This window comes from Lepidochelys olivacea (genome assembly GCF_965140295.1).
Source record: "Lepidochelys olivacea isolate rLepOli2 genome assembly, chromosome: 8".
NCBI classification, from domain to species: domain Eukaryota; kingdom Metazoa; phylum Chordata; order Testudines; family Cheloniidae; genus Lepidochelys; species Lepidochelys olivacea.
This window is the reverse complement of record NC_140418.1, coordinates 2,207,916-2,230,893: the sequence shown is the minus strand read 5'-3', so window position 1 is coordinate 2,230,893 and position 22,978 is coordinate 2,207,916. Positions and strand designations below refer to the sequence as shown.

At 41.7% G+C, this 22,978-nt stretch overlaps 1 protein-coding gene across 2 annotated transcripts in view; it reads right to left on the bottom strand.

The window, feature by feature from the left end:
- Positions 1–22,773, bottom strand: part of RNF145 (ring finger protein 145) — a 58,937-nt gene extending 36,164 nt beyond the window's left edge. Inside the window, exons 1-2 of one of the 2 annotated variants that reach the window (XM_084637397.1) lie at positions 22,602–22,773; positions 9,389–9,604 (exon numbers count right to left, since the gene is read on the bottom strand). In XM_084637397.1, coding sequence (XP_084493523.1) covers positions 9,389–9,572 — 184 coding nt within the window. In that variant the 5' untranslated portion in view covers positions 9,573–9,604; positions 22,602–22,773. Of the gene's footprint in view, positions 1–9,388; positions 9,605–21,433; positions 21,589–22,601 lie in introns of those variants that run through there. The other variant, XM_084637398.1, reaches the window with a different exon arrangement.
- Positions 22,774–22,978: the final 205 nt, after the last annotated feature.

Below are 22,978 nucleotides of genomic sequence, written 5' to 3'. Positions count from 1 at the left end.
GTTTTGAGTATATTGTAAGATAGTTATGAGCATGAAACAGCACAGAGATTCTTGAATAAATATTCTAAGAATATATATATGAGTAGTTCAATAACAATTAGCTACTATAAGACAATCTACCAATCTGGTATGTCTCAATATTTAATAGGGTGCAATCCCAAACTAAGACAAATGTTGATGTAGAAACACTCCAATTCTCCTCAATTACCAGCAACTTACTATTTCCCAACTCTATAAAGCTCTTGTAAAAGTGCACTCACTGAAAAAAAAACAGCTGGCAATGAGCCCATAGAAAAAACTTCAGACCCATAAAATAGCCAAGCAATCAACAGTCCATTCAGGCATGTAAAAACTTCCTTATTCCATGTAAGGGTAGGTAGATAAAACTTATTTGCTCACCAATTTTTACAAAAATACATCTATAAATGTACACTTGTAACAGCAGAGCCGTTTATTATAATTTTCCAAAATTTCCTGAAATCTTGCATTAAAAACACAAAGCTGTGATAAATTAAGGTGTCCATTGGAGGGTCACTATTTTTCAAAGTTCAAGGCACAGTTTACGCTCCCTGCTGCAAACAGGAACAGGACTATAATGCCACTGAATTTCCACAAAGCCCCTGAATGTTTTTCTTTTCTTTTGAGCTTTAAGTTCAATTAAATACAGCTATTTTGTGGAGCCTGAGACCTGGCACTGAAACAGTTTGCTTACAGCAATTAGGGTGTTTTAGATGAGCTAAAAGAAAAGGAGTACTTGTGGCACCTTAGAGACTAGCCAATTTATTTGAGCATAAGCTTTCGTGAGCTACAGCTCACTCCATCGGTCTCTAAGGTGCCACAAGTACTCCTTTTCTTTTTGCGAATACAGACTAACACGGCTGCTACTCTGAAACCTTAGATGAGCTACATACTTCTAATTAATAAGGCAAACGAAACGTTCATGTCTTCTATTTCTTGGCTAAATAGAAAATCACATTTTATCAGGTTTATCTTCTTCTCTATTCTCCACCTCCTCGTCTCTCATCAAACACATGAACAGCAACCACAAGGACTGCTGGGCAACATCATTCCTTAAGGCTGAATCTGTATTTAACTGTCCTATGTCACCCCAAGAAGAACTAGCTGGAAGAAGGGTCCTAATATTTGGCATGCCTGGCTTAAATCCCACAGACCAAGCAACAAGTTTTGGCTCTCTTTGGGATACAAGAACTAAGCAGATGTGCACTTCTGTAGCCAATGTTAAGGTCAAAGAGGGGCACACCAGGTTACGAAAATTCAATTAACAGCCTCCAAAGACAGATGTGAAGGTGACTTCAGCTGGAAATTTGTTTATATTGTTTCAAAAGTGTTTAACCCTGTCACATTAGCAGGTGCCTGCTAAAACTGCCACTTGTTACATGTTTTTGTTACTTACTCAGTATCAAACAATCCAATCCAAACAATGTTTAATGTAGGTTTCAGAGTAGCAGCAGTGTTAGTCTGTATTCGCAAAAAGAAAAGGAGGACTAGAAATCAACAACAAGCCTTCCTCCTTCTCAAATGCTCTGAGGACTTGAGGTGACAAAAAGGTGGCAACACTCTCTAGTCTCATTCTCTTAATTCCTCCAATTTTCAATTAGGGGTTAGCACTTTCAGTGGTGCTGCCCAGTACTGTACCACTCTAAGACTAGTATCTCCTTCTCCAAATCTCACTTTAAACCCTCCCTTTTCACTTTAACCCATGATTCACCCTAAATCTCACAAGCTTTTCCCTTTACCTTGGTGTGCAGTCTTCCTTTGCTGTAACTACTTCAAGACTGTCTGCTCTGTCCTTTCATATTTCAGCTCTTAAGAGCAAAGAGATGGAAACAGATGACAGAGCAGGAAAGTCACTGTAGCAGAGAGTTTTAGAGCTACCGCTGAACAGGGCTATAGTATATTTGTAAAAGGCAAGAAAGTTCAGCACTAAGGCAGTTACTGCATCCATAATGCATCCCTGTTGTGCTGGAATATTGTAGAACATACTGTGCTCATTCTTCCCTTTGTGATCACAACTCCAAATGAATAATGGGAGAAGAGACTCTCAGGGCTGGCCTTCACTACAGGGAGATATTGCATCAGGGATTGATTTAGTGGGTCCTGTGAAGACCCGTTAAATCAATGGCAGAGCACTCTCTGGTCGACCTCAGTACTCCAGCTCCCAGAGAAGAGTAAGAGAAGTTGACTGGAGAGCGTCTTCCGTCGATGCAACTCAGTGAAGACACCCGGGTAAGTCTACCTGAGCTACATCGACTCCAGCTACGTTATTCATGTAGCTGAAGTAGTGGAACTTTGGTTGACCTACCCTGGTAGTGAAGACAAGCCCACAGACACCTCAAGGAGGAGAATGAAATTCAAGTGCAAATCAAAGGAAAGAACAGATCGTAACAGAGTTTGGAAACCCTTGGTTTAAAGGCCATAAATAGTGATGGTCCTCAATGCACTGCAGTTGGTAAGCAAACCAGCAGAGCCAAGATTGCCGCAGCAGCTTTAGTGATGAACATTGCAGCTCATGGATTCAGGCCAGAATTTCAGTGTTAATTTCTATGCAGTTTTTGCATTTGCTATAATTATTTGTTTAAAGGGGAAACATATCAAGTAGTTTCTTTTTCATTTCATTATTTACAATTCCATTCTGAAGCTTGAAAAATAGACGTTTTAAAACACGTCACGCAGCAATATTCACATTTTTGCAGTAGAGGCCTTGTTCCCAGAAGCGGACCAACATCATTACCATTTGGGATGCCTCTGACAAACAAAAATGGAAAACAATTCATTAACAGGTTGGCTTGTTACAAGGAAGAGGAAGTGTAAATGTAGACAAATCAGAAGGGCTATATTTCATTCCCCTTTTTTCCTGAATACAAGTGTTAATTTCGAAGGAAATTCTACTTCAAATTAGAGTTAAAGGTGGTCATTTTGGGGGTTAAAGTACTGGACCTTGCCATCTTAATAACAGTGTTACTTTCAGTGACAGTGGATAAGTTTGCAAAGACCAGAGTTGCTATGATGAGTGTTACCTTCTCTAAAGGAAGGAAATATGATGCCCTAAACCCTGTAGCTATTCTGCACACATAGCAGCTACCTACTAATTTGGAAAATATTTGCATATTAATGAACAACATATAAACGTATAATTGTAATCTTGCCTAACACTCCCTGAAAGGATGGAAAAGCAAATGCACCCTGCATTCCCTAGGAGCCCAAAGGAAGGAGATCTGGCAGAATCAGACAATTTGGGGTCCCCTCTCTATCCTCGCTCTGACTTCCCCGCCATTCTATGCTGGGCCACAATCACGCCCCAAACATACTACAAAAATAAAGAGAAACCACTAGAAGACTTAAGGAGACCAGCTTAAACACAGCTAAATGAAAACAATGTACATTACTAGCTAGCCATGCATGATCTCTGTTACAACTTGTTGGTTCAAACAGATAAAAACCCTTCAATAGTTGAACATTCACTGTTCCACTACACAGCTGCGCAGTGTCTGCCTTTCAGCATTTCTGTTTGTGTACCTCGAACAAGTAAGTTGTGTCCAAGTCACTGTCCCACAGATACATATAATCTATTTATAGCCCTCCGCTTCTTTGAAGGACCAGGCATCAAAGTCTTTGATGTGCTGCATATTATTGCATCCTTTAGAACATATATCAACACTATTCAAATGATACAACACATTATGTTTATGAACCTTTTTAATTTCCTTTTTTTTGCATGGTTACATTTCAAATATATTTTGCCTATTTCCAATAATTATTTGAAACTGTTACTGCTTAGGTTGTGCAGGGAAACTTTGCACATAAGAGTCAGTTAAGGAGTTCATAATATTTGTCTCAAAGAAAGAACAGTATCTCTTGGTGGTTGCTTTTGCAGAGCCACGTCAAAGAAACATTGCCTCCATAAAGAAACAGCAGCTGGTTGGCAGGACGAGAAGGAGCCATACTTTCAAGGACCAGGAGGTAACTGTACAGAAGCTTGGATTCTTTCCAAGAAATGAATTTCCCAGGCCTAGACTATCTCTGCCTCCAATCTCTCAGGGGAACTGACAAATTGCCCCACAACATCCTGTGGCAGAGAGTTATAGCACTAGGAACCACAGGATATGCATCAGATATCTGTGGGTCTCAAAACTGAATCACATGCGGGCGCAGACATGGAGTGACAGCAAGCATGGAAAACTCAACTGCTGGTCTGTATAGCAGCCACACACTATTGAGTTATGCTAAAATGAGATGACTAACTCATGACAGCCCAATTCAAGAGTAGATTGCAGAGAAGACAGTCTTACAGTGAGACTTAAGCAGCTCAGTCTATTTCGTTTATCCAAAATAAGGTTGAGAGGTGACTATCAGTCTAGAAGAACCTACTTGAGGAAGAGGTTTCTGATAAACTCTTTAGTCTATCAGAAAACAACATCCAATGGTTAGAAGATGAAACTAGACAAATTCAGTTTAAAAATAAGGCACCAATGTTTAACAGTGAAGGTAATGAACCACTGGAACAATTTACTTACAGATGTCGCAGATTCTCCATCACTTGAAGTCTTCAAATCAAGACTGGATATCTTTCTAAAAGATGTGCTATAGCTCAACCAGAAATTATGGGTCTGATGCACAATTTACTGGGTGAGATTCTACAGCCGTGTAATGCAGGAAAGTCAGACTAGAGGATCATAGTGGTCCCTTCTCGCCTTAACATCTATGACTCTAATCCCACTAATTGAACTCCTGAAAAATAATAGAAACAAACCATTCTTTTTCCTCATATCTCACCTTAATTCTCCTTTATACCCCACTTGGACCACCAGGAACAAGTCCCTGCCAGAACCCAGCAAGATGGGCTCTTCATAACTGGCAGACACAGATATATCCCCTGCTGACCCTCCCCTCAAAAGACAGCTTCTCTGTTAGAAAAGCTGAAAGAACTTGAAGTGCAACGTCATATAGCATCTCCATGAAAGTGTAAGAATCTCCTGCATTATATATGGCCTATAGGCACAATTCATGAAAAATTCTCAAGGCTGAAATTAATCCACACGTCTAGTTACTAGGACTAGATATAATGCCAAAATCCATATCACTGTTCTCTACCAGCCAGCCAATAACAGCAGCAACAGGAATAGCTTCTTCTGTACTCTCTTACGCATGTTAACTAAATAATTCTTCAATGCAGTTTAAAATTTAAACACACTTACTGGGAGCCAAGTTCTTTGTAAACAATACCAAAGAATGCCTTCAAAAAAAGAGTTTGTGCAAGAGTTCAATAGATTAGGGAACCACAAATCAGCTCATTTATGAGCTAAGTAACCTTTTGGCAGACAGCCTCATAAATCTAGAATCAACATACTTTATCTTTAAAAAGATCAGACAAGGCTTCCCAATCAAATATAATTATCATGCAACATTTGTGTAGTTCAAGCTGCTAAGTGTACATTTTGCTCTCTTGGTACGGTCAGTTACTTTGCACAATGCAGAAAATATACTGACAAATACACACATGGACATGCCGACATGCAAAAACTATCAATTTTATAAACATATAAACTCTTCAGTACATTCGATGGTTATCCAAACTCTCATTCATTCCAATATATCTTCCTGTTCTAATTATCCAAACACATTTAGTGTCATTCAACCATTTCAAGTATTTGTTTGAAAATAAAAATCCCAACTAGCACTGGACTCAATTTCTTTTATCCCTACGATCCGCAATGAAGGGAATCAGCTATTTCCCTTGCTGGATTCTTTCAGAGAGCTCATAGTTCACTGTTTGTAACTTAATTCACTATCATGGAAGTAGGCTCTTATCATAACTGAGCCTTTGGCTCATGATAGTCGTGACTTCCCACTTGGTTCTTTCAATAATGACCCAATTTACCATCATGGAGTAGCCTAGTTATGCAAGGGGATGATTATTTCAACAAAATGCACTGCACGTGTCACCGGGATATTGCAGAGAGCTTAACCATAAAACATAATTAAGATAATTAAGAGTAACAGAAATTTGCCTGAAGTGGATTGGCATATAAGGGGTGCCTAGCTGTAGCCAGACAGCCAGCCCCCCCCCCCCCCCCCCCGCTTCAGACCAGCATTGCTGGAAACACAGGAGGAAGCAGGAACAGGGCACTTAACATATATTCCAGCACAGCCTTTGAAGCTGTGAAAGCACAGGTGTGCTGCTACAATGTGCCTCTGGGAGCAGATACAAGGATTAAGCTCACAGCAGGCAGAGGCCCTGTGACAGACATGGCTCTTAGCCCCTACTAAATAGGGTGATGCACACACACCAACATCCTAGGTGGGAAAATATTTACCCTGATAAAAGAAATGTCCAGTAGTCGAAACTTATTGTTTCTCTCCTTTGCAAGTGTAAACTACTCTTGCGAAAGCTGGCGTCACCCCGACAGACCAGCCTCAATTTGGCATAAGAAAGGAGAAAGAGAATAAAGGAGTACAGAGGTATAAGTAGGGGACCTACAGCACCATGATTTTTGAGTGCTTTTCACTATCTATCTGCTGGTCAGATAAGTGACAGCCTCCCAAGGCTTCTGCAGCTAAGAGGGTCCCTACGCCTTGTCCCTTATTCGTCTTTCCGCGGAATTGAGTGACCGATCCTGGCTTGGCACCGCTGGAATCGAGAGATGCAAGGAGGGTAAGAAGCACCCACACCTGATCTCCTATCTTTAGTGTACACATATTTTGAAATAGAGCTCTATACTTTGTTTTCTTTCTTTGGGATTGTGGCTTCAGTTTTGTAACTTGTTTGTGTGTGTAACATCTCTACATTTAAATAAGTAGGCACTAGCAATTTTGTAACCACATGATTAGAATCTAGCTTAATAAATTTTTGGTAACCATTTATGCATAAGCCTGACTTGTTTTCTCTGGTTTACTGTAAAGCAGCCAACACAATTAAAGAACCTCAGCCGTTTTGGCTCTAAAGCCTGGCCATTAGGTGAGAGTACTAAGAGCCTAGCGTTGAGTTGTGCCGCCTCCACGGGGCAAACTCTTGGGGCACCTGTCAGTCAATCCTGGCTGCCTGCTGCGAAGGAGCTCTGAGCTCTAGCAGTTAAAGTCACGGGTGTGGAGAGGCTCTTAGTGCTGCCATTGGGGCACCTGTCAGTCAGGTATTGACTGCCCGCTGCGAAGGAGCTCTGAGCTCTAGCAGTTAAAGTCACGGGTGGTTAGGACCTTGGGGCATCCGTCAGCCTAGCCCGGGCTGCCCGCCGCGAAGGGACAGTGCGTCCTAGCGGTTAAAGTCACGGATGGTATAAACGGGCATAGCTGGCACCTCACCAAACATCCTTGGCCGTCGGCTAACACTAGCGCAGGTCAGGAAATTGGGTGTGGCTGTTTGAGCCTTTGCCCTATTATGTCAGTGGGAATTAATTCAGTGACTGCCTGATATTGCCAACAAGTGGCTGCAATGTTTTTTCAGATCCCGCTTTTGCTGCTGTAAACGTGACCAGAGGCTTAGCCAACTGACACATTTTTATATCAAATTTTTAAAAGTAGATTTTTTTTTTAAAACATACTTACAGCAAGTTGCTATGCTAATCAAGCCCTTCACCGATGAATATCTTTTCCAAGTAGATTTGAAATCTCCGTCCTCTCCCCAATTGGAAGGGAAAGGATTCTGTTTTCCTCCTCCTCCTCCTCTGTGGTTTACAGATAGTTACACTGGCTTAGGTAAAGGTGTGTTTTTAAACTGATTTAACTAAATCAGTGCAAAAAAACACTCCCCCCCCCCCAACCCTGTGTGGACACAAACCAATTTAACCAGGGTAAACTAATTTAGTTTAAATCAGCAAGGAATCAATTTAAGATAAATCAATATAAGCCAAAATTATAGCAATTTAAGAGTATCCACAGGGTTATCTACAAATATAAACCAGATTCAAAACTGGTTTTAGCTAAACAAATGCAGCTTTGTATAAAAGCAATGTCCTAGAATTCCTCCCAGAGCAACAATTACAAATCGGAGCAGTAACAGCACAAAGACTCAATATTTTAAAAGTAAGAAGTGAAATTACTGTTGTAGAAAGAAGGAAGGAGGATGAAGGGAAGGCAAAAGGGGAAAGAAAAGTGAGACGCCATCATTCCAGTATTTAAATAGGCACCCAGCTGAGTAATGCTATAGCAAATGACCGTAAAGAAAAGCTGTTTCAGAGATATGTCATTAAGCATATTTCTCTAAAAACTGACTTATTCTGCAACTACTTTTATATTACAAACCGATTTTGTGAACTCAAATTCCTGAAAATGTTGTGAACCTCTTTTTGGCACCACCGCCACCATATGCATTAAGGACCCTGTAGTTCTTTCAGGCACCGTCAAGCAGGCACTGCCCCATTATTCCCACCCCAACCCACCTCTCCCCCTGAAGAGCAACTACTACTACTGGTAGTTTTACACTGAAGAGCAGCAAGTATATTCCTGAAATTCTCCACAAGCATCACATTAAATCAGCAAACCAAGGGCCATAGACCATATTTTCATTTGTAATCAGGCAAAAATGTAATATATAAACATCACTTGCTTACACCTACTGAACAGCCCCCCTCTACCCCCCGCAAAGTTATCATCTGAGGTTCACAGGAGTTCAAATGCAACAATGGGGAACCAATCTGTAATTAAATCACATACTGTAGCCAATCACACACACCCCTTTAGAGTTGACCCAAGAACCAGGGTCCTTTCATCTCCCAAAAAACAAAGCTAGAGCTTTGGACCAGGCTTCTACTTCTAGTTCCCTGAGTTGTGAGTAATTTATCTAGAAATTCTGTCTGCAGCACATGGATTTGTTACACATTCCAATCCACTGTCGGTGCTCATACTATTTTGAAGGCTTAAGACTTTAACCCAGAGTGCCATATCTGTACTGAGCTCAAGTAATAGAGTTTGAAAGCTGGCTTTTGTCAAGCTGCAGGCCATAGTTCAGAGGCAGCAACTTATTTCCCTCTTTCTAGTCTTTTATTTAGCTTCAAGCAACTAGGTTAATTTTTACATCACAATTAACCATCTTCGCTCTCCTGTTCATCTGTCACATGCACAGCAGTACCTGATAAAACCATCCCCATTCTGGTACTCTGTTCTTCCCGTGCATTAGTAGCATTTCACCCAACTCATATGTGATACGTATCATAAATCCTTTTGAGGCTATGCAATAAACCTCATTCTGATAATTCACTAGGAGATTCTAGAAACGGATCTCTGTACTGCTAGGATAAACAGCACCATTTTATTAGTTAGACCAAAAGGTGTTACAGCCAAAAATATACTATTGTTATTTTATTGCATTCTTAAAATTCTTGTGGCAAAATATTAATTTGAAACTATATTATCTCTGTGAGGTGTACAGACTTACCCACATAGTGCATGTTGAGGGCCAAGTACTTGTACTGGAAAAGGGGATTGTTGTTGAGGCTACTCCTTTGGATCTGCTGGAAGAAGGAGCTGACATCCCATCTGTACAAGACATCCAAGAGCATGATGCTTGGGACCCTCAGGGCCACATTTAACACTGCCTCCAACTTCTCCTTTGCAGCCATTCTGTTCCTTTTCAATGAACTTGTAGCAGACTCTAAATAGCACAAGACAGACAAAAGTAATCAAATGAATCTCACTGTACAGCCAGCCATTAGGCATCATGAATGTATGAATGGAGAACACCATGGGGCCATATATCAGTAAACAAATCAATTGAGTTAAACTCAAAAATCCAGACAGCATAGCTTTTGCTTTTTGCTATATTAAGAGGAGTTTGCTAGCTATTTTCCATAAAGACTTACTGTGCTTTTATTATTATTATTTTTGGACAATGCTCTTCCACTTTGAAAATGTGTTGTGAAAACTCATTAGTAAACATACTTGGGTTTTAGAGCCAAAAAAAGCAGCAGAAAAAACCTAGCGAGACCACTTGGGAGTGAATTCCCAGATTAACTTGAAATCTCTCTCTATAGCCATCTGAGATGAAGCAGCTTTTGAAATACATGCCAAGTAAAAATAGTTTTTTAAAATGTTAAACGTTAACAAATTAAGCTGTTTTTGAAACAGTTTTTACAATAACCCTTTGGGTAGTGGTATAGACATGCTGGTCTCTGAATATGAGAGAGATAAGGTGAGTAAGAGAATATCTTTTATTGAACCCATTTATGCTGGTGAGAGAGAAACTTTCAAGCTACCCAGAGCTCTTCTTCAGGTCTGGGAAAGATAATCGAGGCAGCAGCACCACTGCAGTGAAGACGCTACTGTGTTGACAGGAGAACTTCTCCCTCTCAGTGTAGTTACTCCACCCCAGATGGGAGAAGCCCCCTCGTTGACACAACGCTGTCTACACTGGGGGTAACTGCTTCGCTCAAGGCTGTGGATTTTCTACAACCCTGAGCAACACAGTTATACCAACTTAAGTCAGCCTGAGGTCTACATTACAGCTTATGTTGGCATACCTTCTGTCACTTAGGGGTGTGAATAAGCCACCCCTGTGAGTGACATAAGTTACACCAACAGAAGTGCCAGTGTGAACATAGGCTCAGGCCAGGTCTACACTGCAGACTTATGTTGGTATAACTATGTTGCACAGGGGTGTAGAAAATCCACTCCCTTGAGCGGAGCAGTTACTGATCTACCCACTGGGGCAGACACGTGCCACTTGCAGAGGCGGTTTATTATGCCGAGAGAGCTTCATCAGATGGGGCTGTAGTGTAGACCAGAACCTTTCCCAGACCTGAAGAAAAGCTCTGCATAGCTCAATAGCTTGTCTCTTTCACCAAAGGTGGTGGTCCAATAAAAGATATTACCTCACCCACCTTCTCTCTGTTATTGTGAGAGAGAGACAGTGGTGAGAGAGAATAAGAGATATTACCTCAACCACACCGACCCTCTAATATCCTGGGAGTAACGTGGCTACAACACTGCATTTTACAATCATGACATTTTAGGTTTGTTTCCTCCCTGCGGCTTGAAGTAATTTTAAAAGTCTAATCTTGCTTTTATTATTTGTGGCATTCGTTAACCTCTGTTTGTATACATTTATGCAAACAGCATTTCTTTTAGATTAACATCAGTAAGGCAGCTCCATCCTGATTATACTAATGTAATTCACTGCAATGGCCCATTACTGTAGTACTCTGGAATTAGGGTTTGGTTTGTTTGTAAAGTGAATTTAGTGCTCATGAACTGGGCTAGATTGATAGCAATGGAGATTGGAGGGTTTTGTTTAGCTATAGAAAAGACACAGTATAAGTTTCTCTACAACAACTTGTTAATGTACCTCAGTCAAACTGGAAAGACCACATAAAGAAGAAAGAAGAAAAGAAGTACTTGTGGCACCTTAGAGGCTAACAAATTTATCTGAGCATAAGCTTTCATGAGCTACAGCTCAGCATCCAATGAAGTGAGCTGTAGCTCATGAAAGCTTATGCTCAAGAAAATTTGTTAGTCTCTAAGGTGCTACAAGTACTCCTTTTCTTTCTGTGAATACAGACTAACACGGCTGCTACTCTGAAACATATAAAGAAGTGAATAGGTTCAGTCTCCATGCACATTCAGACCGTGGCCTTCAGCTAAGACTTTTAGCTGGTGCCAATTGTAATGGTTTTCATGAGGACGACACCTGTCCATTGTAGGAATGGCAATAAGGCAATGCATTTCACACAGACCACCAGGAAATCAATAACCATTTTCAGTTCACTCCCACCCTGGACCTATTTTCAGGTGAGTGGATTTGGAGAGGCGCTGGGAGAAGCAGGCTAGAAGGGGAGGCTAAAAAACAAATTTTTTCAGGCATCTGTGTGTTAAGCATGCTCCAATTTTGTTGTTTTCAGGCTCAATCGCTACTTGAGGAACCTTTATTACCAAGTCATCGTTTATTGAGAAAGAGAGAGAGAACAGAGCCTGTGGAGAGATGATGCAACATGAGCATCTGTGATTTCAAACCCAGCAGTGGGAAACTGTTTAAGCAAGTGGAAACTATCACTGTTGGAGATTTGTGTCCCAAACCAGGCTCAAAGGGTTGAATGCCTCAAATATCAGAAGAACATTTCAGAAGAACTGTACTCTGTCCAATACTCTGAACAATTTGCAGAAGCAAAAGATGCCTTTCACTTTGAAAAAGCTGTGAAATGCATTTCAAAACTATGAGCAATTACTATTGGTATTTTTGAGACTACCACGATTGGCTATAAAAATAATAAAATCATTTGTACCAAGGCAATATGGAAGCCCAGCACAAAACTAAACCAGACTATTCTGCTGAAATATTAATGTTCTCCAGTATTGTTAAATTGTAATTACAGCAAGGTGGAAAATGGTTTAAGGTACCTTACTTTGGGATGCTGCTCATTGCAAATTTAGGTTTTATTTTTTTTTTACTCACAAATGCTCGCCACTACTGGATGGCTATGAAATGCAGAAGTTTAAATAAAAAAAATACTGGAATTACATTTCAGTGCCATAATACTGGACAACATTAACTTTTGTTCAGAGGACTGGCACAAGGGATACGAACCACTTTAAGGGCTTGTCTTCACTACGGAGCTAAATCGCACTGCTGTAATGGATGTAGTGGTATTGATTCAGTGGGTCTACTGAAGACACGCTCAACCAATGGAAGAGAGCTCTCCCATTGATTTCTGTACTCCACCTTAACGAGAGGCAGAAGCAGTGTTGGTGAGAGAGTGTCTCCCATCGACATAGCGTAGTGTGGATCCTGCAGTAAGTAGACATAAGCTACATCGACTTGAGTTACTCTACTAACGTTACTCAAATTGCATAGCTTAGATCGACCAGCCGCAGTAGTGCAGACCTGGCCTAAGTCTCACATAAGCCCTCAAAGATAAGATACTGTAAAAAATCATAATTCATGGTCAAGTTTGGCAGGTGGGAGGGAAGAGTGCATTAAGACTTGCACAAGGCATAGGGACACAAGTGTTTTCAGCTCTAGAAGAGTTAAAGCAATCAGAAGCCAATACTGTCCACCAACGGTAGCCCACCTTCCACAGCTCTCAAGAAGAAGTGTAATTATTTTTATATAGCACTTGATCAAAAAAAAAAAAAAAAAAAAGCCAAAAACAAATTTACAAGGTGGCCTATCAGTCTGATCTCAGTAAATCATGCGTTGTTGGGCTTTTTCAATTTTATAAATTCAGACTGATTTTTGTGTACAATTCCCACTCTTCCCACTATTTTAACAGAACTGTAAACTCCAAACAGCACATCTTTCCACCTCATACAAAAACAGTAACAGCCATACACCAAACTGCCCACACAATATCTTTCTAAGAAGCATTACACAATAGCATGCAAGAAGAATTTAAAAGACAGTCAAAACAATATAAGCATCCTAAAATATGAATAGGCAAAACCACTGCCCAAGCCACTAAAACACTGTTCTGACCGCACAAAACACCCCTGCAAATAATTTACATAATATTTTTGCTGTGGTATAAATTAAAAAGAGCTTTATGTATTAAAATATTATTTTAAAGAAAACAATTTTGGATGCAGGCTGAATATATAGAAGAAAATTTTAGTCAGATTGATTTGAAATTGCAAGCCTATACTCAGAAAAAGTGTCAAGATAAATAGATCTAGTTTAAGAGCTTATGTGAAAAAAAGTTAAAGGTACTGTGAATTTTAAGTAGCTTTTACCAAGTCTTTTGTTTTTTCCAAATACATAAATTCACCAGCCCTTATGGGGGCCAAACTATCTACAGATTTTTTTAAAAGCAGTTAAGATACATCTTGACAACCATGTTGAGCTACAAGTTCATATTTGTTGCTTAAAAACAAACAAAAACAAACCCATGAGGCTGACAAAATGGACTTTATTAAAAAGCTCTTACATATCCCAGAGTCATATCTGACCAATCAGCTGTATGGCACAATATCTACATACGAAGAACAAGAAAAATTAAGTTTTATTTAAGGGCCCTATTTAGTACTCCTTACTCACCACAAACTCAAGCAGAACTTACCTGCTTTCCCAAACACAGGCTAAATGGGGCCATGAATAACTCAGTTAATTGGCACGATTTGGGCAAGCTTGCTTTTCCCTTCTGAATTCACAAACCTATACTTGGGAGCTTAAGTGAACTGTACAGCAGAACCTCAGAGTTACGAAACCAGAGTTACAAAACTGACCAGTGAACCACACACCTAATTTGGAACCGGAAGTACGCAATCCAGTGGCAGCAGAGACCAAAAAAGCAAATACAGTATAGTACAGTGTTAAATGTAAACTACTAAAAATATAAAGGGAAAGTAGCATTTGTCTTTTGCATAATAGTTTCAAAGCTGTATTAAGTCAATGTTCAGTTGTAAACTTTTGAAAGAATCATAACATTTTATTCAGAGTTACGAACAACCTCCATTCCAGAGGTGTTTGTAACTGAGGTTCTACTGTATTTGTGTCTTAACGGTACAGCGTAAAATTTCTAAACCTAGTTTTTAAAAACAACTTTGACAACTGTAACATGGTGCAACTGGTAGGCAATATATTACAGAAAGTGGCTACACTGGAAAATCATAGCAAATCTTGTCACTGCATAACAAGAGACACAAGGTGGGTGAGGTAATATATTTTATTAGACCAGCTTCTGTTGGTGAAAGAGACAAGACTGCATAACAAAACATCCAATATTCATGAGATACCCTTTTAAATTATGTCTACTAGAAATCTGCAAGCTTTAAAGCCTAATGCAACTGCTGCCAAGTTTCAATACAATGTGCTACACGTGAGCAAAGTCCATTATTCTAAACTCTTGATATGTGACAAAAATCTTAAAATACATTATTTTGATTGGGCAAAAAAACATTAAACCTTTATATGCTTAGAAAAAAAGTCAATATGAGCAGCTGGATGCTCACCTCTTCTGAAAAACCAGGCCAGTCATTTAAGGGTATGTCTACATTTCAAAGTTGGGAGTGAGCATGCTAAAAATAGTTGTATTGTGGAGGCTCCAGCTAGTCATGTGACTTCAAACCCACCCTACATCCTAGGTTCTAGCTTGGGTGTCTAGCTGGAACATCCAGATGTTTTTAACATGTCTGTCTACCTGGGCTGGGAGGTTCACTCTCAGCTGTAGAATAGACAAACCCTAAGTGGCCAAAAGTTGACTTAAGAGCCTAATTTAAGACACACCATTTTGAAAAACACGGCCAGTGCATTTATTACAAGTGCAGGTCATGCCAATTTCAGAATAGATAAAATACTGCTGAAAAGAATACAGTACCAGCAAACTTTTGATTAAAAACTGACAAAAAACTCTCACACTTTCCCTTGAATAGGTTTATTTCTAAGGCTTTGTCTACACACAAAGCTGCACAAAAATGCAATCTGCATGCATGTACTCATAGGTTTAAATCTGACTTACATTAGCTTGCATCAATAAATGTACAGGCACGACCTAAATCAATATAACCAGTTTTACATCAATATACGAGTCCACATACCCAAAATTCACGCTGGTTTAATTCAGCACATTTAAGCTAACCTGATACAATTTCTTCATGTAGACAAGCCCTAAATACAATGCTTAGTGAGTAGTTACAATTTCTTCATGTAGACAAGCCCTAAATACAATGCTTAGTGAGTAGTTACAATTTCTTCATGTAGACAAGCCCTAAATACAATGCTTAGTGAGTAGTTACAGAAACACACTAAAGGTGGAATATTTTCAAAAACACTCAGTGCTGGCTTAACTGCTCCCACCGAAGACAATGGTAAAAAATACCACTGACTTCAGTGAGAGCAGTTAGTCCAACTCCTAGTGTATTTGAAAATCCTTCCCCAAGGGCCCCAACCTGCAATAAACTCTGCGCTCCAGTCTCTCACTGGCTACTATGGGCAGAAAAGGCACTCAGCACCTCACAAGCTCATGTCTTGAACATCTGCAAGAAATCTGCAGAGAAATCTGCCAGAAACTGAAAAGGGACATAGGTCCAAATTCTGCTCTTATACTTGTGAAACCCTACTGATTTTGGATGCATGGGTGTAAGAGCAGAATTTGGTCCATAGGCTGCACTTACACTGGGGAAAAAAACCAAACATTATTTTATAAGAATATTGCTATGCAAAGCTTTGATTTTTTTGAACTAAACTTAACATAAGAACTGCCATACTGGGTCAGACCAAAAGTCCATCCAGCCCAGTATCCTGTCTACTGACAGTGGCCAATGCCAGGTGCCGCAGAGGGAGTGAACCTAACAGGTAAGGATCAAGTGATCTCTCTCCTGCCATCCATCTCCACCCTCTGACAAACAGAGGCTAGGGACACCATTCCTTACCCATCCTGGCTAATAGCCATTAATGGACTTAACCTCCGTGAATTTATGCAGTTCTCTTTTAAACTCTGTTATAGTCGTAGCCTTCACAACCTCCTCAAGCAAGAAGTTCCACAGGTTGACCGAGCACTGTGTGAAGAAGAACTTCCTTTTATTTGTTTTAAACCTGCTGCCCATTAATTTAATTTGGTGGCCCCTAGTTCTTATATTATGGTAACAAGTAAATAATTTTTCCTTATTCACTTTCTCCACACCACTCATGATTTTATAGACCTCTATCACATCCCCCCTTAGTCTCCTCTTTCCCAAGCTGAAGAGTCCTAGCCTCTTTAATCTCTCCTCATATGGGACCCGTTCCAAACTCCTAATCATTTTAGTTGTCTTTTTCTGAATCTTTTCTAATGCCAGTATATCTTTTTTTGAGATGAGGGGACCACATCTGTATGCAGTATTCAAGATGTGGGCATACCATGGATTTATATAAGGGTAATAAGATATTCTCTGTCTTATTCTCTATCCATTTTTTAATGATTCCTAACATCCTGTTTCCTTTTTTTGAATGCCGCTGCACACTGTGTGGACATCTTCAGAGACCTATCCACGATGACTCCAAGATCTTTTTCCTGATTAGTTGTTTAACTTGGTTAAACGTTTATTTAAAATGGAACACCTAGCTGCATCAGAGACTGTTTTGACTAAGGACTATTAAAAGATTCAATGTCAAGGCTGGTAAGCCTAAAATTAGACCCACCAGCTGTGCTCTGAGTGCCTGCACGCACATCTCAATGCTTCTGTGTTATGCATGTCCGCTCTGTTCTTGGGAGCAGGAGATATGAAATATAAAACAATTCTGAGTTCTTCAGAGAGTTGGATTCTTGTAAACTGGCATAGTGTTGAAATATACAAGAACAAGACAGAATGGAGGGACAATGTTATGTGCCAAATACACAGAAAAAGCCAGTGCTGATACAAGTCCACAGAGAAGTCCAACATTTTGGGTTTGGGACTGATGATCCAGCAGAACAGTTCTGTTTCCAGAGCTTTCATTAAACTCTTTTCTTCCTGCCCCAGCTCAAGGGAAGTAAAAAATGTATGAATTGCATGTAATTTTTAAATGAGGGTATGTTCTTGGCCTGCCAACAATGACAGCATACTAATATTTTGCAAAGAGAGGCTGGATATGGTGCAGACTTGCAAATAACTTATACTAAAGCTGCAAATGGAAAATTAGTATTATGCATCGTAACACTATAATTAGGGACTTGTCAGCACTTCCGCTAAAAAGCGGTTTTCATGGTTTACTATAGGAGCTCAGCAATTTCAAATCATATCAAGATGGAATTTAGAGTTTAAATTCTAAAAGTTTTACAATGAGGCAGTACTGCAAGCAGACATAGCCTTGTTATTTGAACAAGAAGTTATGAGCATACACCGTATTTTTTCCTATATGGTGCAATAAAATGAATGGTTAGAGCACTGACAAGATCAAGTGAACAGAGGTCGCTATTTTCACCTAAAAAGCAAGTGAATTGTTAAATGAAAAGTAAAACATTCAGGGTCCAATAACCCACCCAAAATTAAAGACAAATATGAATTGAGGCATTCAATCTAGTGGACTGAATGCATCCGATGAAATGAGCTGTAGCTCATGAAAGCTTATGCTCAAATAAATTTGTTAGTCTCTAAGGTGTCACAAGTACTCCTTTTCTTTCTACCATATACTGTTATGTATGTACACACACACAGTGTGTGTGTGTAAGAGTGCAACATATGTCTTTGATACTGCCCATCTACTTAGGCACCAATCCTGCCAAACATATACATGTGCCTAACTTTAAGCACCTTACTTAGTCCCACTAAAGAAAACAGGACTACACATACATCTGAGGCACCATGAGTAAGTTTGCAGGGTCCAGTTTGGCCTGTAATGCATTGTCTGTATTTGATTTAGGTTATAAATAATAAGAGGCAAAGAATGTGTCATCCTCTATATTCCTACAGTGCCAACCAAAGCACCTAATTGTTTCACAGCAGCTGTATTCTTTAAAGACAGACTGTAAAATATGATATGCCTCGTCTATTCTTTACACCCAAATCACAAAAACTTGTCTCCCAAGAAGACTGAACTCTGGCTAAAGTTTGTTGGAAAAGGGGGTAAACAAATCAACATAGAACCCAATCAGCCAGGGGAATGACAGAAACGCAGAACCCTTCATTTATATATCACCAGTTCAAATCCAGATAAAGTAAGAGTGGCTGCCTGTTTTGTGAACTGTGTGAAATTAGTTGGTGGTTTCAGTCCAATTCTTTGAAGACAGGAGAGCACATCTTTAACAATACCATAACAAATTGCATCTCTATGTGAACATTTCAGCAGAAATGCCAAAGAGCGAATTGACATGGAGACTGAAACACCCTTAGATCCTGTCCAACTCTACATCTTCTAACCAGCCAGAGGCTTGGTCACCTTAGCCAATCAGTTTGTGCTTACAAAGCAGCTTTTTTGCCATCACAACTGTATTTGTGAGTCCACCTAACTATGTTTGTATCAGTGTATTCTAGGAAAATCTGGGCAGCTATCCTATAGTGCCTCTGCAGGGGACAAGAGTGCCCAGAGCACATGCTTGTAGAGCAAGGACAGAAGTATATGGGATAATGCAATATTGGATGTCTTGTCTAGCTACCAGCCAAACTGAGTAAGTGGGCCCACTGAGGATATCCTGTACACCCTGCAAAGAAACAGTGTGCTGAACTTGTTACAGGAACCACAACTATGTAAGAGGGTGATACTAACCATTGTTACTAACCTACTTTTAGGTACTTTTATGCGGACACAAGCAACATTTAGCCATGACAGTAATTGGTTACACAATCAGTTAGATGATGTAGCGTGGACAGGGCTTTAGAGAGGATTCCTCTAGCTCAACATTGAAGCACCGTGGGCATTTAGGAAGCTTCAGTCTCCAGGACTGTCAAACAGTCTTGCATTTTTCCCTACAACTAGATTTACATGATAGCAAAGAAGAATGAAAGGCTGCTGCCATTAGGAAAAAAAAATTAAAAGACATGGAAACTCAAGATGCGAACACATTAAAACTTTCACAAGAATATACCGGGATGATGTACTGTAGGACGTTTCAGAGGGCTGTAAAACATCTTTCTTAAGGTGAAAAACATCCAGAATTCAATTATACTACAATCTAAGAACCCTATATCCTGCAAAAAATTATATGCATGCTTAATTTTACAAAATGCAAGAAGCTGTTTACTTCAGGGGGATGTATGTAAAGTTAAGCAGGTAAGACTTTACAGAATCAGGGCCTAAGACAAAAGTTAAAAAAAACAATTTCATAAGGGAGTGACTTAGGCAGATCACCCTTATCCAAAAGCAAAATGAATCTTACAAAAGTAAATGCAAGTGATACTGATATGTCACAGTGTTTAATGACTGCAGCTATGGCATGTGGAGAGTATTTACAGTGTATCTAGAACATATAATTCTCATTAGCTTAATTTTTATAACCACAAACATACATGTTAAAAAAGGTATATTCACTTATAGTTAAAATGACATTCTATGTAGTACTTGGGTCCAAAAAAGCACAAATTTAAAATTAAATATAAAACTGTGTTCTAGTGGATTGAAATAGAAATTACCTACAGTCTCCATAAAAGGGAACCAACAGCAATGAGTCTTCATCTCCAGTCTAGTAAACAGCATGGAGTTGTTGTTTTTTTTTTTAAAGAAGCCAATACCAAGCATAAGGCAGATGACAAATTTCAGACACATACCAATCCATTTACTGTTTTATTGGCTTTATGTGCATTTTTTTCTTAAAATCTATCCCACAGAGTTAAACTGCTAAGAACTGAGGCAGTAATCTATTTCCATCAGCTTCAACAAAGGTCCCTGGTGTCTGCTCAAACACAGTCTGAATTAATAGTAACTTCAATGGATTTAGAACAGCATGAAACTGGTGTAAGCAAGATAAACATCGGCCCACTATATTTTGGACCCAGGAAGAACATCCATTGTTCTGTATTGTAAAATGGTTACAATCCTGCTACATAAAATCTCTCTCAAAGACCACCAATTCCTCAATACATCATGCAACAATATTAATGAATTTAGGGATTAAAACAAAGCTTCCCACATGTCTTCGGAACAGGAAAATGTTAATCCTAACATCTTGCAATGAATAGTAGTAGGCTGACTAAAACCAAGGCATAGCTGCAGTTTCTCTCCTTCACAGATAGCTGATCATTTAAAATAGTTGGCATGGACAGCCACAATAATGGATTGTGATGATTTAATATCTGCAGTGTCTTACAGAAGAGAAAAAAATGAATTTCTAATGAAAGCTTTGTTTTTACTAAACTACACATCAGTGTGATCAAACAAAAACCAGAATGGTTTCCTGTTTTTTTCAGTTTGAAACCTAGAGGATACATTACATTTAAAAAATGTACTGCACTCTAACCAGATTTAATCCAAAAAATCAAAGCATAGTAGTCCAGAAGATGAATTGGTAGAGAAAATTTTTGTACTAAAACTACAGAAGAGAGTTCACACGCACATTGAAGGGACCACAGCACCACCTAATTTTTGTTTTTTAAAGCCTAAGTAAAAAATATTTTCAATTAAAATATCACATGCAAACAAACCACTTAAGAGTTGTGTCTCAAAGGTCTTCCAGAAGTCTTCTAGTTAACGGACAATCAAAACAGTTCCTTTTTGTAGGCAAAACCAATTTTGCTTTGTGTGCTAATTTTTTTTTAAAACTTGAAAAACGTCCCCCCCCACAGCATCTTATTCTCACGCATACTCTTCTTCCCCCTTGCAAAGTGCTGTTATATCTGAAAGGGAGGCATCATTCTGATAACAGTCCATACGTCAAAGGCACATAACACATGGCACCATACTCCATCGTACACTAAAATTCAAGATACAAAACCATGTCACAAGCCTTATTGTACAGAGAGAAAGAAGATCTTGAAGAAACAACTAAAGTGACATCAGCGATAAAGGCAGAGAAAGTTAACCAGTCGGAGAAAGAGAATGCCTCTTACATAACCATCATCACAGGCTTTTAAAATAACCGGGCCTCTCCCCTTCTCACTTCCTTACCTGAATTTCACAAAGTCTGCTGTAGGGGCTGTTTCTCACACACAAAAACTTGCAGTGTCTGCCCTCAAGAAAGCGTTAGCGCTATTTACAGTCCTGTCCCCTTCTCCGAGGGCTGCAAGACCAGCATGTAAACAGAGACACAGGGAACCAGAGCACCGCAGCCTCTACCACTGAGCCATAAACCTGGGTCACGACTGCAGCACCGGCTCATCCTCTGGGCTCGAGTCAAGCGCCGCATCCACAGCCCAGCTCTCTGTTTGTAAACCCAATTCCGCCTCCCCCTCCCCATCCCAGTGCCTTTCCAGCCAGGGACCTATTTCCTGTTCGCCCCTGACTGCAATGCGAGAGGTCCCGTTAATCTTCGCCGCCGCCGCCGCTGCAGAGCCCCCCGCATCCTCCGCTCGGGCCGCGCTGAGCTCAGCGGCGCCTGAACTCCAGTAACCCCGGCACAGCTCGCGGCAAACCAGGACCCGCCGGCCGGGGAATTCCCCCCGCCGCCCTTCCCCGCAGCCGGGGCGGGCCACACGAGCCAGATCCAGAGGCCCAGCGGAGGAGGAGAACTGGGGTGGAGTAGGGGTCTCGGGGGAGGGGACGGGGGGCGAAGGATTCACCCCCCCCACCCAAGGGGAGGATTCGGGGTCGGGGAGGGGGGATCGGGGGGGCCCTCAAGGGGCATTTGTAGAGAGAGAGGGGGGGGGTTTCAGGGGGCCCTCGGAGGGGGGGGTCTGGGGATGGGGGGCGGGGCGGGCTAATCGGGGGGGAAGGCTGCTTGGGAGGCTCACGGGGGAATGCGGAAGGGGGGGGCAGAGGCTCGGGGGACCCTTGGGGCCGCGGGGAATTTGGGGAGTCGGGCGGGGAGGGGGACGGAGGTATTTGTGGGGGGGGCGGATTCGGGGAGGGGGGCCCCTCGGGGGGGGGCTCAGGGGCCCCCTCGGGGGGGGGGGCTCAGGGGCCCCCTCGGGGGATTCGGGGAGGGGGGCCCCCTCGGGGGGGGCTCAGGGGCCCCCTCGGGGGGGGGCTCAGGGGCCCCCTCGGGGGGGGGCTCAGGGGCCCCCTCGGGGGGGGGCTCAGGGGCCCCCTCGGGGGGGGGGCCGGTTGGGGGGGGAACCGAGGGTATCTGTGAAGCGAGCGGGGGGGCTCAAGGGGCCCCCGGAGGGCGGCCAGTTACCTGGGCCGGCGAGGGTGGCTCCTCCCCGGGCGGGCGGGTCTCAGTCAGAGCCGCGGCTCGGTGCCCGGCCTGCGCTGGCTCAGCGGGGGCGGCGGCAGAGCGTCTCCCGCCGGCACCATCCTCCCCGCGCGGCTCCCGGCGCCCCGAGCGCGCTCCAGGCCCCGCTGCGCCCGGCCCCGGCTCCAGGCCCCGCCCCGCCAGCGGGCGGCGCATGCGCGGGCCGCGCGGAGACAAAGTACCGCTCCCGGCGCCGCGCCGCCCCGCCCCCCCGCAGCAGCGCCGCCACTGGGCCCGCGCGGGGGGGCGCGTCGGTCCGGGCAGCCCCCTCCGCCGGGCGGCGCGCGGCTCGGAGCGCGGCGCCTCCGGCTCCTCCCCGG